We start from the raw sequence: 14782 nt of genomic DNA on the forward strand, positions 1-14782 counted from the left end.
ACAACCACTTTATGTTCTACTTTCTCATCAATCTAGTTTGTTTCTGAGACAGAACTATACAGGGAGAAATAAGTATTGAACACATCACCATTTTTTTTAGGTAAGTTTAATTCTAAAGGTGCTATTGACATGCAATTTTCACCACATGTCGGTAACAACCCATGCAACCCACACATACAAAACAAATAAGTTCAGAAATGAAAGAATGGAATGACACAGGGAAAGGTATTGAACACGTGAAGAAAGGGAAGTGCAAAAAGGCATGGGAAGCCAAGACACCAGCTGAAATCTATCAGTAATTAGAAAGCTATTTTGCCCCTTGTCGGTGCAAATTAATATCAGTCTCATTACCAAGGTGTCACACAAGAAACATCTAATGATGGGTAAAAGCAAAGAGCTCTCTCAAGACCTTTGCAACATTATTATTGCAAAACATACTGATGATTGGGTATGAGCTGTGTGTTCGAGTCGAACCCATGTTTGACTCAAACATCGTCTGTTCACCCGTTCGGTGAAATACAAACATTATGGGCCGTTCGCGCCAAATTTGAGTGGTGCTCACGGCATATAAATCACTGCGGCATCGCATTGCTGGCTGATGATTGGTCAAGCATGCACTATGACCTGCATGCTTGGCCAAACACAGCACCATCAGGGAAGAGAGCCATAATTGAATGCCTTTGGCCAATTATGAATCAGGGGGTTTAGTACATGCCCCAGACTATATAAAGCCGCCTGCGCGGTGGCCTTGTGTAGTGTGTTGCGTCGGCTATGAGAGAGAGGGATAGACGGAGAGACAGTGTCTGAATTTCCTTTGAAGCTGTTGCAATTACAGTTAGTGTATTGTGCCACCTGCACAGTGTACACCTAAAGCTACCTCAATTGCTGGTATACTTCTGGTCCTATACCACAGGCAGCTGTAGCAGTTATAGTCAGTGTATTGTGCCACCTGCACGGTGTACACCTAAAGCTACCCCAATTGCTAGTGTTCTGCTGGTCCTATACCACAGGCAGCTGCAGCAATTACAGTCGGTGTATTGTGCCACCTGCACAGTGTACACCTAAAGCTACCGCAGTTGCTGGTGTTCTGCTGGTCCTATACCACAGGCAGCTGTAGCAATTACAGTCGGTGTATTATGCCACCTGCACAGTGTACACCTAAAGCTACCCCAATTGCTGGTGTTCTTCTGATCCTATACCACAGGCAGCTGCTGCAGCAATTACAGTCAGTGTATTGTGCCACCTGCACAGTGTACACCTAAAGCTACCGCAATTGCTGGTGTTCTTCTGAGCCTATACCACAGGCAGCTGTAACAGTTACAGTCGGTGTATTGTGCCACCTGTACAGTGCACACCTAAAGCTACCCCAATTGCTGGTGTTCTGCTGGTCCTATACCACAGGCAGCTATAGCAATTACAGTCGGTGTATTGTGCCAACTGCACATTGTACAGCTAAAGCTACCCCAATTGCTGGTGTTCTGCAGCAGGGCTCATTCCTGCTCTCCAACTAGAGTTTCTTTGAGGTATTTCAGTGTTGTGGCACCAGTGCCTAAGGCCCAATTTTTCAGCCCCTGTTCAACAGGTGCATGTAATTACAATTCTTGATATAATAGTTCACAGCAGGGCATTCCAGCGCCCACCAAGAGTCACTTTGAGGGCTTACAGTGTTGTGGCAACACAAACACCTTAGGCCCAAATTTCTGCAGATCACATAGGGCAGGCCCCTACTTTTAAACATCCAACTTACAAGCGTCTCCTACCTGCAAACGGAAGGAGACAACAGGAAGTGAGATGAAATCTACCCCTAGGAAGGGAAATTCTCTCCTGTAAGAGTTGATATGGGAAAAATGTGTCTCCTCTCCACTGATGCTTTATCCCAATCCTTGTTTTACTAAAAATCTTCTGAAGAGGTGCACAGACAGCAAAAACAGGGGTGATAACCCTTCCCTATGTTTTCCAAAAAGCTTAAAAATAGATTTGGAGTTACACTTTAAAAATGTACCAGTTCAAAATTACAAACAGATTCTACTTAACAACAAACCTACACAGTCCCTGTCTTGTTTGCACCGCCTGTATACTGCTGTTCTGTTCTAATTTGGGTACGGGGTTCCCCTTAATATCCGTACAAGACCCAAAGGGGCTGGTAATGGGCAGGGGGAGTACACATGCCATTTTTCTAAATGATTTTCATCCATATTGCCGGGACCCGACATTACATTAAAACCGCAAGCAGCTTTAAATGACTTTTTTTTCCGTTAGAAATTTCATTTTCTGCAGGGACTGTTCTAAACACAGGAAACATGTGCCACTTCACAGGCATACTATAGACACCCCACAGGCATGATATCTAAAGGAATATTTCACTTTTTTTTCACTTTAAGCGTCAATAAAATCTGTGCTCCCGGAAAAAACGCAGTTTTAAAAAAGTTTTTTTTGCATTGATACATGTCCCCTGGGGAAGGAGCCGGGTCCCCAAACCCTTTTTAGGACAATAACTTGCATATTAGCCTTTAAAATGAGCAATTTTGATTTTGAACGTTCGAGTCCCATAGACTTTAATGGGGTTCTAAAGTTTGCGCAAATTTTCGGTCCGTTCGCAGGTTCTGGTGCGAACCGAACCGGGGGGGGTGTTCGGCTCATCCCTACTGATGACATTGATTACAGAAGAATTTCTAAACTTCTGAATGTTCCAGTGAGCACAGTTGGGGCCATAGTCCGTAAGTGTTAAAATAATTTCACTATAAACCGGCTTTGACCAGATGCTCCTCACAAGATTTCTGACAGAGGAGTGAAAGCATTATCAGAAAAGTAGCATACAGTGCTGGAAAACTTCATATAATTGAAGGAAGGATGAATGGAAAAATGTACCAAGACATTCTTGGTAAAAATCTGCTGATATCTTCCAGGATGATGAAGATTATTTTTATTATTATTATACAGGATTTTTATACCGCCAATAGTTTGTGCAGTGCTTAAGATGAAACAAGGGTGGACATTTCAGCAAAACAATCCCAAACCCAAAGCCAAGGAAAGGCTTACTTGGTTTCAAAGAAAGAACATAAATCTGCATGAATGGCCAAGCCAATCACCTGAGTTGAAGCCAATAGAAAATCTATGGAAAGAACTAAAGATCATAGAAGAGGCCCACAGAACCTTCAAGCTTTTAGGACTGTGTGGAAGAATGGGCCAAAATCACACCCAAGCAACGCATGTAACTTGTTTCTCCATACAGGACGGGTCTTGAAGCTGTTATTGCTAACAAAGGATTTTGTACAAAGTATTAAATAAATTTCAGTTAGCATGTTCATTACTTTTTCCCTGTGTCATTCCATTTTATTACACATAGCTTAATTTCTGAAATTATTATTATTATTATTTTTTGTATGTATATTTTGCATGGGTTGTTACTGAAATGTGGTGAAAATTTCATGTCAATAGCAATAGAAATATATTTACCTAGAAAAATGGTGACGTGTTCAATACTTATTTTACCCGCTGTATGTCTAAGCTTGACCGTCCCCACATACCCCTGCCTTTCTCTTCTCCTCCCTCCCCCTCCTTTTTTAAATTCTTTTCTCCTTCTTTCTCTCAGTAAAATAAAAGGTTGAATTATAGATGTGTAAACTGTGTTACCTGCTGAAAAATGTAACAATTTGTACCGTATTTATCGGCGTATAACACGCATTTTTTCCCCCTAAAATCAGGGGAAAATCGGGGGTGCGTGTTATACGCCGATCCCCCGCTATTGCTACCTCTTTCTTCCGTTCTCTGTGGCTTCCGTGTATTTTCGACCATTCTGGGCTATCTTCGGCCGTTCTCAGCTATCTGCGGCCGTTCTCAGCTATCTGCGGCCGCACTCCTTGTACTCGGCCGTTCTCATCGGCTTTCTTAAAGCCAAAAGCTGCCGAGAGCGGCCGAGTGTGGCCAAAAATAGCCGAGAACAGCCGAGTGCAGCCGAAAATAGCCTAAAGCCGCTGAGAACAGCCGAGAACTACCGGCGCCATTTTTAAACAGCAAATGACTGACAAGGCTGCATACGACTGACAAGGCTGCAAATGACTGACAAGGCTGCAAATGCAAGGCAGCAAACGACTGACAAGGCTGCAATGGAAGGCTGCAATGCAAGGCTACAAACGACTGACAAGGCTGCAAATGACTGACAAGGCTGCAATGCAAGGCTGCAAATGACACTGACAAGGCTGCATTGATGGGCATTTAAATGTAAGTTTTTTTCCTTAAACTTCCCTCCTAAAAGTTTTTTTCTTTTAAATTCCCTCCTAAACTTGGGGCGTGTGTTATACGCTGAAAAATACGGTAATTCTGTTGAGTCACTCTTTGATTCTTGCATCCCTGTCAGTCAGCACAGCTAGGTCTCTTTTCTCAGAGACAATTCTGGATATAACAGCTTAAAATGTAAATGTTTCTATTTCTGAACCTGCAACCCAATGCTGAACCTAGTGCCGGTGAGCCTCCAGATCATGCTTGCACATTTGCCTTTGAAGGTCTATAAGTGACCTATGAGCATGTCTAGATAAAAATATAATCTAGCCAGTTTTTCAATTCATGAAATGGAATATAATTAAAATTTCCAAACGCTAAGCAACCATTCATTTTATTGAAACATTGTCAACTTTCTCTCTTGCAGGAGTGTGAAACTAGGGGTTTCATTTGCTGTGGTGTCATTGATAATCGTTTGCGTGTTGCTTATTTGCTATGCAGACAAATGTGCGGTAAGTCTGTACCCCACTTTGCTAACTGGTTACCCATCAAGTTGTTGGTGGAACTGACTTACAAAAACTGGAGCATAAAAGCCAGAATTGACAGGTTACCCGTGGACAATCATGCTGGTTTTCTTTGTGCCAGTTTTTGAAAATCAGTCTGGCGGACAGCTGGTGGTTTATATGCATGCAATAGTAATAACAGATTGTCTGTGTTTTACAGCGTTTCTGTGGGGAAAGTTCGCCTATGTCACATTCACTACGCTCTATAGCAGAAATGGTAGAGACTAAACCTCTAGTGAGAGTTCCATTGGCTATGTTGACTATAGCAGCACTCCTAGCAATTGCTATTCTTAATTTGGTAAGCCTTTTTAATGGCATCTGTAAGCACTATGGACTGTTAAATTATCATTATTACTAAGGAATATGTATGTTTGTTCTTTCAGCCTTTAGACCAAACTCTACAGAAATGCAATGGCTCTAACTTGGGGACAAACAGCTGTCAAAGCATACCAGTAAGTTTTTCCACAATTTTCTGTAAGAGAAAAAGTAATAACATATCATGAATCTGTGTATAAAATTACACATTCTTTTTCGATTATTGAGTGGCCCAGTAAGATTTATAAATTATTACCAGTGGAATATAGTGCCACTAGTAAAGATCTGTTGATCTGTATCTCTAAATGAACTCTGTGACTCTTATAAATCTCAAAAAAAATTCCCAGAAGATGTGTAACTTTGTAGAAGGTTCACCGATTTACTTAAAGAGGAAGTAAACCCTGATGGGTATACTTCCTCTTTGATTCCCTGCAAAGGTAAAGCATAATGGACTACTATGCATCGCATAGTAGTCCATTATGTGTCACTTACCTGACACAGGAGCCAGCGATGTCACCGCTGTCCCCTGTAGTCTGGAGCATCCATCTTCTCGGTGGGTCTCGCTGCTTTGCCGTTGTCATTCGACGAAGCCGCGATGGCATCACTCCCGCGCATGCACACGGGAGCCGCCACTGACGGCATATCTCCGTTGACAGCGGTGCGCTCAGTGCGGTACCTGTATTTTGGCAAATATCTCCTAAACCGTGTAGGTTTAGTAGATATTTCTTGGACCTACAGGTAAGCCCTAATCTAGGTTTACCTGTAGGTCAAAGTGGTTTGTAAGGGTTTACAACCACTTTAACCACTTAAGGACCAGGCCACTTTTTCAGATTTGGTGTTTACATGTTTAAAACAGTTTTTTTTGCTAGAAAATTACTTAGAACCCCCAAACATTTTATATATTTTTTTCTAACACCCTAGAGAATAAAATGGCGGTCATTGAAATACTTTTTTTCACACCGTATTTGCGCAGCGGTCTTACAAGCGCACTTTTTTTGGAAAAAATTCACTTTTTTAAATAAAAAAATAAGACAACAGTAAAATTAGCCCAATTTTTTTTTATATTGTGAAAGATAATGGTACGCTGAGTAAATTGATACCCAACATGTCATGCTTCAAAATTGCGCCGGCGCGTGGAATGGCGTCAAACTTTTAGCCTCAAAAATCTCCATAAGCGACATTTAAAAAATTCTACAGGTTGCATTTTTTGCATTACAGAGGATGTCTGGGGCTAGAATTATTGCTCTCGCTCTACCGATACCTCACATGTGTGGTTTGACCACCGTTTTCATATGCGGGCGCTACTCACGTATGCGCTCGCTTCTGTGCGCAAGCTCGTCGTGGCGGGGTGTTTTTAAAAACCTTTTTTTTTCTTATTTATTTTAATTTATTTTATTTATTTTTACACTGTTTAAAAAAAAAAAAATCCTTGATCACTTTTATTCCTATTACAAGGACATCCCTTGTAATAGAAAAAAGCATGACAGGTCCTCTTAAATATGAGATCTGGGGTCAAAAAGTCCTCAGATCTCATATTTGGACTAAAATGCAAAAAAAAAAAAATAAGAAAAAATGACATTTAAAAAAAATATACCTTTAAGAGGTATGGGCGGAAGTGACGTTTTGATGTCGCTTCCGCCCTCCTATGGTATAGAGACGAGTGGGGGCCATCTTAGCCTCACTTGTCTCCATACCCAGCTAGCGAAAGGACCCAATCGCTACCGACGGCTCCGGTAAGCGGCAAAGGTGCGGGAGGGCGGTGGGAGGGGGGGGTGGCACCTCTCCTGCCGCCGATAGCGGTGATCTTGCGGCGAATCCGCCACGGAGACCACCGTTATCGTACAGACAACCGGCGCCTGAAGAGATGGATATCTCGGTTGTGGCAGCAGCTGCTGCCGTTACCGAGATATCCCTCTTCAAAAATAGGACGTACATCGGCGTGCGCTGGTCGGTAAGTGGTTAAGGAAGTGAGTAAATTTATTTCTTACATATGTCTAGCCTAATTGCAATAGCAAGATGTTGGCATAAATCAACCACTCCTTTGGAAATAACCACTCCTTTACTCTCTAGTGTCCGTGCTCTCTATCTCGGTGCTGGTGCCAGTGCTCTCTATCTCGGTGCTGGTGTCAGTGCTCTCTATCTCGGTGCTGGTGTCAGTGCTCTCTATCTCGGTGCTGGGGTCAGTGCTCTCTATCATGGTGCTGGTGTCAGTGCTATCTCGGTGCTGGTGTCAGTGCTCTGTATCTCGGTGCTGGTGTCAGTGCTCTCTATCTCGGTGCTGGTGTCAGTGCTCTCTATCTCGGTGCTGGTGTCAGTGCTCTCTATCTCGGTGCTGGGGTCAGTGCTCTCTATCATGGTGCTGGTGTCAGTGCTATCTCGGTGCTGGTGTCAGTGCTCTGTATCTCTGTGCTGGTGTCAGTGCTCTCTATCACGGTGCTGGTGTCAGTGCCTCTATCTTGGTGCTGGTGTCAGACAGTGAGGGAGATAGCAGTGGAAAAGCCAATCAGCAGGCAGTGCCAGCACCATGGCTGAGGATCAGCACTGGACCGGCACCTCCGGACCACCGCAGTGGAGCCCTGCATAGGTGGGGGTAAGGGCCGGGCAGAGGGAGGGGCTCAAGCACAGGTTGGCACACTGGGACACTGGCACAGGACTGCGCTGCCCTGACTGTGGCACTGATCATCTCCTGCACCCCCTTCATAGCCTGCTCTGACCTTGCCTCTCCTCCATGGCCTTCATGCGTTCCTGAATTGTCAAAATTTCACAGATAAAAAAAGAATGCTTGTCGTTGTCAATCCCAGATTCACTTAATACTTTTGTTATGTCAGTGTTCATGTGGTGGGACTATGTGTGCACAGCTAGTAAGAATTTTGTGGCTGAAAATATGACCTGTAGGTTTTTAAGGTTCACCTGCCATTAAAGTCAATCGGGTCCGCCGCAAACTTTGCTGTTCGTGAACTTTTGGCCGCGTTCGCGAAACGTCCCGTCGGAAGTTCATCCATCAATACCTGTGACACCCTTTTCTAAATCATAATCCCTGTCAGTGGAGGCTGCTGAGAGGTCATGAGATATAGCGGGGGGAGACATGAAAGGTGAGGAGGAGAAGAATTGTGTCCCTTGTTTGTGGCTTTCAGGTGCTTTTTGGGCTGAGTGGTGGGAAGTTAAATGCCTTAACCACTTGCAGACCGGACCATTTTGCTGGTCAAAGACCAGACCACTTTTTGCGATTCGGCACTGCGTCGCTTTAACTGACAATTGCGCGGTCGTGCGACGTGGCTCCCAAACAAAATTGACGTCCTTTTTTTTCCCACAAATAGAGCTTTCTTTTGGTGGTATTTGATCACCCCTGCGGTTTTTATTTTTTGCACTATAAACAAAAATAGAGCGACAATTTTGAATAAAACGCATTATTTTTTACTTTTTGTTATAATAAATATCCCCCAAAAATATATAAAAAAACATTTTTTTCCCTCAGTTTAGGCCGATACGTATTCTTCTACATATTTTTGGTAAAAAAAATCGCAATAAGCGATTATTGATTGGTTTGCGCAAAAGTTATAGCGTTAACAAAATAGGGATAGTTTTATAGCATTTTTATTAATAATTTTTTATTATTTTTTTTTACTAGTAATGGTGGCGATCAGCGATTTTTATTGCGACTGCGACATTGTGGGGCACCCATCAGACATTTTTGACACATTTTTGGGACCATTGTCATTTATACAGTAATCACTGCTATATAAATGCAGTGATTCCTGTGTAAATGACACTGGCAGTGAAGGGGTTAACCAGTGGGTGGCAGTGTAGGGGTTAAGTGTTCCTAGGGGTGTGTTACTAACTGTGGGGGGGTTGGGCTTTCATTTAGTGAACACTGATCTCTGCTCCAATCACATGGAGCAGAGATCAGCGTCACTAGTTGCTAGGCAGAATGGAGAAATGCTGTTTACTCTGCATTTCCTCCATTCGGCCGCTCCGTGAGGCGATCGCGGGGATGCCCGCGGCAATCGAGTTTGCGGGTCCCGCGACCGGACTCACGGGGGTCCCGACCAGCGTGATGGCAGGGCGGCATTGCATATTGGACGTACCTGTACGCCAATATGCCTGCCCGTGCCATTCTGTCGACGTACATCGTCGTGCGCTGGTCGGAAAGTGGTTAAGCATGTGGTACCCAAATAGCTGGTGTTTTTGATCTGCAGGCAGATTGCAACAGTGTGATCGGCTGCATGTGTGCAAAAAAGGCCCACACAGCTGAGCTCTGGAAAGTGGCCAGAAGATAACAGCCCCACAATCTGTTGGAATAGGTTGGCTGCTCTCCACTTTTCCATGATGGCTGCCTCTGGAGGACATCCTGCCTCATTTAGGTTGATTTCTCCCCCTCACTTTCCTCCTCTGCTCTATCCGACTCCCAAGTCTCTTCAGTGACCTTATCATCATTATCATCATCATCATCTCCTCCATCCTCAACTTCACTTGAGCCAACTTGGCAATGCGATGCGGCTGGGAGAACATGACAGCCAATTTGTTGTTTATCAATGTTCTCCCCTCTTTGTAGGCTCATGTTACTCCCTTCCTCTACCTCAGAACCGACATCAGAATCAAGTAATATCTGTGTCTTGAAGAAGCAAGTGGCTAACGCTGTGTTCAAATATCACCCCTGACTCCTCCATGCATGATGCTTGGGCTATGGCAGGAGTATTTGTGGACAAGGAGGCAGAATAAGCTGCTCTGGCAGCTGTGGTGGACAGTGCACTGGTGTCAGTTTGGATCATGGAGGATGAGGATGGTTTAGCATGCCAGTCCACCTCCTCCTCTGCATGCTGTGACTGGATAGCACCGGCAACATCACTAAACCAGGACAAATGTGCCCTGCAAGATGGATGGATCACATCCACCTTTGCCTGTGGACAAAAATGCTGCGTGCCCCCTCATAGTGGCATGGGAATGTCTGCCTCTCCTTGTTGGCCTCCTAGACATGATGGAGGGGGGGCCTTATTACCCAAATTTAATAGAAGTGTGTGTTTGGTGCACTTTAAATTGAGGACTGACACTGACAGAAATGTAAAAACTATAAAAAAATAAAATAAAAATGGGGAACACTAGCATCGCAGTCAGAAAAACTGTGGCTGACAATTAAAAAAAAAAAGGGGGACGGGCAGGGGACAAAAAGACAACCCCCCCCCAAAAAAAAACACGCATCTACCAAAAAAAAGGAGTATACAGCACTGTATACTAGGGTTGCACTGATACTAGTATCAGTATTGAAACTGAGCATTTGCAAATGCTTGTGCAAATGCTCCGATGCTTGGTCCGAGACCTGGGCAGCCTCAGACATGATCAGTGAGGCGGTGGGGGCAGTTACAAGCACCAATCTCCCTGTATAACTTTTCTGACAGGCGCTTCTCCTCCTCTCCCTCCCGCGGCTGTCAGGGAGATCGGTGCTTGTAACTGCCTCCACTGCCGCACTGACTGTCCCGTGTGTCCTCTTCCGAGTCCCCCTCTGTGCTCCCTGGGTCTCTGTGTCCTGCTCCAGGTTTTCCTCTGTGCTCCCCATGTCCCCTGTCTCCTCCTCCTGGTCCTGATCCATGTCCTCCTCTGGGTCCTGATCCATGTCCTCCTATGGGTCCCGATCCATGTCCTCACTGGCTCTCCGGCTCCTCCTCTGGTCCCCCCCTGTCCCGGATCTGTCAAGATGGAGAACGGAGGAAGGAGCAGGTATATATGTCATTTACCGGCTCCTTCCTTTTCCGAATGCACAAAGTCAGTGATCACTGCCTCTGTCCATTCATAACTGAGCATGGTAATCTGTGTTTACAATGCATCCATTTATAAAGGGATAGGAGCCTCTGTCTCCTGTCCATTCATCTCCAGTGCAGCTAAAGCTGCTGAGAAAGGGACTGGGAAATCTGTGTCCTCATTCTCTTTTTCTGTCTCAAAGGGGAGGGGGAGATATCAGTGGTCTGGTCAGACCCCTGATACCTCACCAAAGTCCCCCAACACCCCCCCCCCCCCCGGAAAAAAATGATATTAATGAAAAAAACAAGTAAATATTTAGATGTTAAATTGTAAAAAACTAAAAATAAAAAACTACTGACACTGCTGCATATTAGTGCCACTGTCACATGACATGAAAAAAAAAGTATCAGTAATTGGTATCGGCAAGTACTTGAAAAAAAAGTATCGGTACTTGTGCTCAGTCTTAAAAAAGTGGTATCGGTGCAACCCTACTATATACAGAACTAAATGTTATGTAATGCTGTGTTAAACACTACACTAACAACCTACACTGACACTACACTATACTCACGTTACATTAACACTCTGCGTCAAATGTTATGCAAAGCTGTGTTAAACACTGCACTACAGTAACACACTACACTGACACACTACACTGACACACTACACTGACACACTACACTCACACACTATACTAACACTCTAAAGTCACAATAAGTGAGTGAGTCACAATAAGTGAATACACTAACTCGCTAGTAGCAAACTGAGCCCTGCTCTATCTCCAACACAATGCAAATGCTTCCTATGGGAAGTTACTTTAGCACTGTGAGCACTGAGCCTTGATTGGAGAAAGTTATCATCACTTTGTCCAATCAGGGCTCTGACAGGGTTCTGATGCCCTAATTGGCGAAGCCTTGCACCTGACCAGCAACCCTAGAATGCACTGTGAAACGCACAGTGCATTGTGGGTTCCTCGACGGGCGAGCATCCAGCTGAGCGACCAGCAAATTCAGGTGTTCGGTGAACAGGCGATGTTCGGGCCTAACTTTTGCTCCGCTCGAATTGTTCGCCCAACACTAGTGTTAAAGTAACATCCACTTGAATGGCAGCACCAAGGTTTCCCAGCAGAACATTGCCCAAACCATCACACTGCATCTGCCAACTTGTCTTTTTCCCATAGTGCATCCTGGTGCTATCTCTTTCCTAGGTATGCCCCCACATGATGTAAAAGAAAATGTGATTCATCAGGCTAGGCCACCTTCTTCCATTTCTCTTTGGTTTGGTTCTGATGCTCATGTGCCCATGTTAGGTGCTTTTAACTGTGTATCTAGGTCAGCATGGGCACTCATGACCAGTCTGCGACTATGCAGCCCCATAGACAACAAACTGTGATACCCATTTTTTCTGCTTTCAATACATCAACCTCATAAATAACATGTTTACTTGCTGCCTAATCTATTTCTAGCACATCTATTTTTCAGTTGCAAGTGTAATGAGCTAATCAATGTTATTGACTTAACCTGTCAGTGGTCCTAAACTTATGGCTAATCAGCGTATATCATAATTACTAGTTTGTGTATTAGTAGATATTAAGGTTACATTTGTGTGATATGTTGACTATATGTGTATTTCATTGCTTGTATTATCTTTGAAAAAAGCATAAATGTGATTATATTTTATCTTTTGTTCTAGTATTACATATACTGCTGTATTTTGGGTTTCATTGCATGCTCGGTGTTCTTGAGAATGAGCTTTGAGCTGAAGATGCTCCTCCTGTTTGCTGCCTTCATAGTGTACAATGTCATCATCTTTCATACACATTCTGCCTTGTTCAGAAATGCTTTACTGACCAACAGCAGGTAAGAGTTTTAAAAGGTTCACTGCAACGTAAGGGTATAATTTAATATACTTATATAGCACACATTCATACATACACATACAAGGGTCAATTCAGACAGGAACCAATTAACCTACCAGCATGTCTTTTTTTGCGTGTGGGAGGAAGCCAGAGTACCCAGAGTAAACCTGCACAAGGAGAACGTGAGAACGTGTCGTGGCTGGGATTATCATTTTAATAAGTAAATATTGTCATTGTGCAGTAGTTGCCGGGAGTTTTTATCCATTGTCACAGAAAAAAAGTTATCTCTTATCGTACATCACAGGACATAGAACCATAGTAGTTACTATGTGGGTTATAGGCCACCTTCAGGTGATGGACACTGGCACGCCCTCAATTAAAAAGTGCACTCCCTATATAACCCCTCCCACTAGTGGGAGTACCTCAGTTTTTTCGCCAGTGTCTAAGTTGTTGGTCACGAGTAAAGGTGTGCTGTGCTGAGCTCCACTGGACAATCCTTGCTGGGTCTAGCCATGCAGTCGAATCCATTCAAAGTGTCTTTTTTGCCAAATTAAATGGTACCCGGGCTTCGAATCCAAAGAAACAAGGCCTTGCCCATTTAGAGAGCTGGACCCGGGATCCGGTAATTTTTGGCATTAAGGCCATAAAGTTTTTCTGGCAGTTATTACAGATCCAGGATTGTGCGTTTTCCTCGAGGATCCCCAGCTCCTGAAGGTTTAATGGAACCCACCGTGAAGGGGGAAGATTGGGTCTGTTGGTTTGCCATAGAAAACCCTGCAGCGGGAAAGGTAAGTGGATTTTTTCTAAGAAATGTTCTAAATTTTCTTATAATGTCTCCTTTAATTTAGTAAATGTCATAATGCCTATGTGTCACCACTGGGAGCTGTATTGAGCACATTTCTCTCTGATGATCCCATAGGATCGGAGCCTGCGCTTGCATGGGAAAAGCTTTCTTTTGAAAGGAGAGAGGAAGGACTGTAGTGACGGGGGCAGGGCTTAGCGTGGCATTGGCGTCCTCTAACTACCAGCACGGGGGATGTGTGTTTTAGTGGCACCATTGTTGCTATTGCAAGCTGGGGGGGACACAAGAGCGAAGGTATATATGTGGTTTGGTGACACAGGCATTCCTTTGACACATTTACTACTGCATCAGGCTGAGCATTAATAGCAGCAGCAGAGCTGGACTATTGCTCAAGCAATGCATGCATTCCTTCTGGTAGTACCTAAGCTTTGTGCATTGGGCTATGATCAGAAGGGAGGCTAAAATATCAATCAATGAGCCCACTTCTGGTTTGGGTTCACTAAAGCCTCCTCAATCTGTTCATGCTTTTTCCTATCCATTCATGACTAAAAAGGTTATGTATTCTGAGCCTCTTCATGAAGGGGCACCCCCGCTCGCTCAAGTGGGTGGATGCTTCTACAGTTTTCAAGGGTCTGGCAGGAACAATGTCAAGACAGATGGGTGGCTTCCTCAATTTCTCTAGGTTACAAACTAGAGTTCTGAGGGTTCCCGTCTCCTCGTTTTCTCAGATCAAACGTTCCCAGAGATCCAGCGAAAAAGAAGTCTCTTTCTAGCTTTGGATCATCTCTTGTCTCAAAGAGTGATATTGGTGGTCCCCTTGGAAGAGCAAAGATTCGTTTTTTTATTCAAACCTTTTCAATGTTCCAAAACCAAACGGGGATGTCAGACCCATTTTGGATCTCAAAGATCTAAACGTTTTTTGAATACCATTATTTTTGCATGGCGTCAATCCGATCAGTAGTCTCCATCCTACAAGGGGGAGAACTTCTGGCGTCAATCGACATCAAGGATGCCTTTTTCCATGTGCCGATTTTCCCCGCTCACCAGAAATTTCTATGCTTCAAGGGTAGAAAATCTTCATTTCCAGTTTGTAGCTCTGCCTTCGGTCTAGCTACTGCACCTCAAATGTTTACAAAGATCCTGGCTCCTCCTTTAACCACGTTAGTGGCTCACGGTATAACAATACTAGCCTAGAAAAATCCTCCTTAAAACCATCAAGGAGATTGCAGTACTTGGGGCTGATCATAGAAACAGCTCAGATAAGGGTGTTTTTGCCCCAGGAAAGGATCAGTT

At 44.0% G+C, this 14782-nt stretch overlaps 1 protein-coding gene across 1 annotated transcript in view; it reads left to right on the top strand.

Annotated features, from left to right (window-relative positions):
* ADCY7 (adenylate cyclase 7) overlaps nucleotides 1–14782 on the top strand; it is a 228605-nt gene that overhangs the window by 175399 nt on the left and 38424 nt on the right. The window contains exons 15-18 of the mRNA XM_077458399.1: nucleotides 4646–4730; nucleotides 4942–5079; nucleotides 5165–5233; nucleotides 12522–12688. Coding sequence (XP_077314525.1) covers nucleotides 4646–4730; nucleotides 4942–5079; nucleotides 5165–5233; nucleotides 12522–12688 — 459 coding nt within the window. The remainder of the gene's footprint in view (nucleotides 1–4645; nucleotides 4731–4941; nucleotides 5080–5164; nucleotides 5234–12521; nucleotides 12689–14782) is intronic.

Source organism: Lithobates pipiens, unplaced genomic scaffold (genome assembly GCF_037356315.1).
Source record: "Lithobates pipiens isolate NorthernLeopardFrog02 unplaced genomic scaffold, aLitPip1_a1.2 Scaffold_10, whole genome shotgun sequence".
Classification (NCBI taxonomy): Eukaryota; Metazoa; Chordata; class Amphibia; order Anura; family Ranidae; genus Lithobates; species Lithobates pipiens.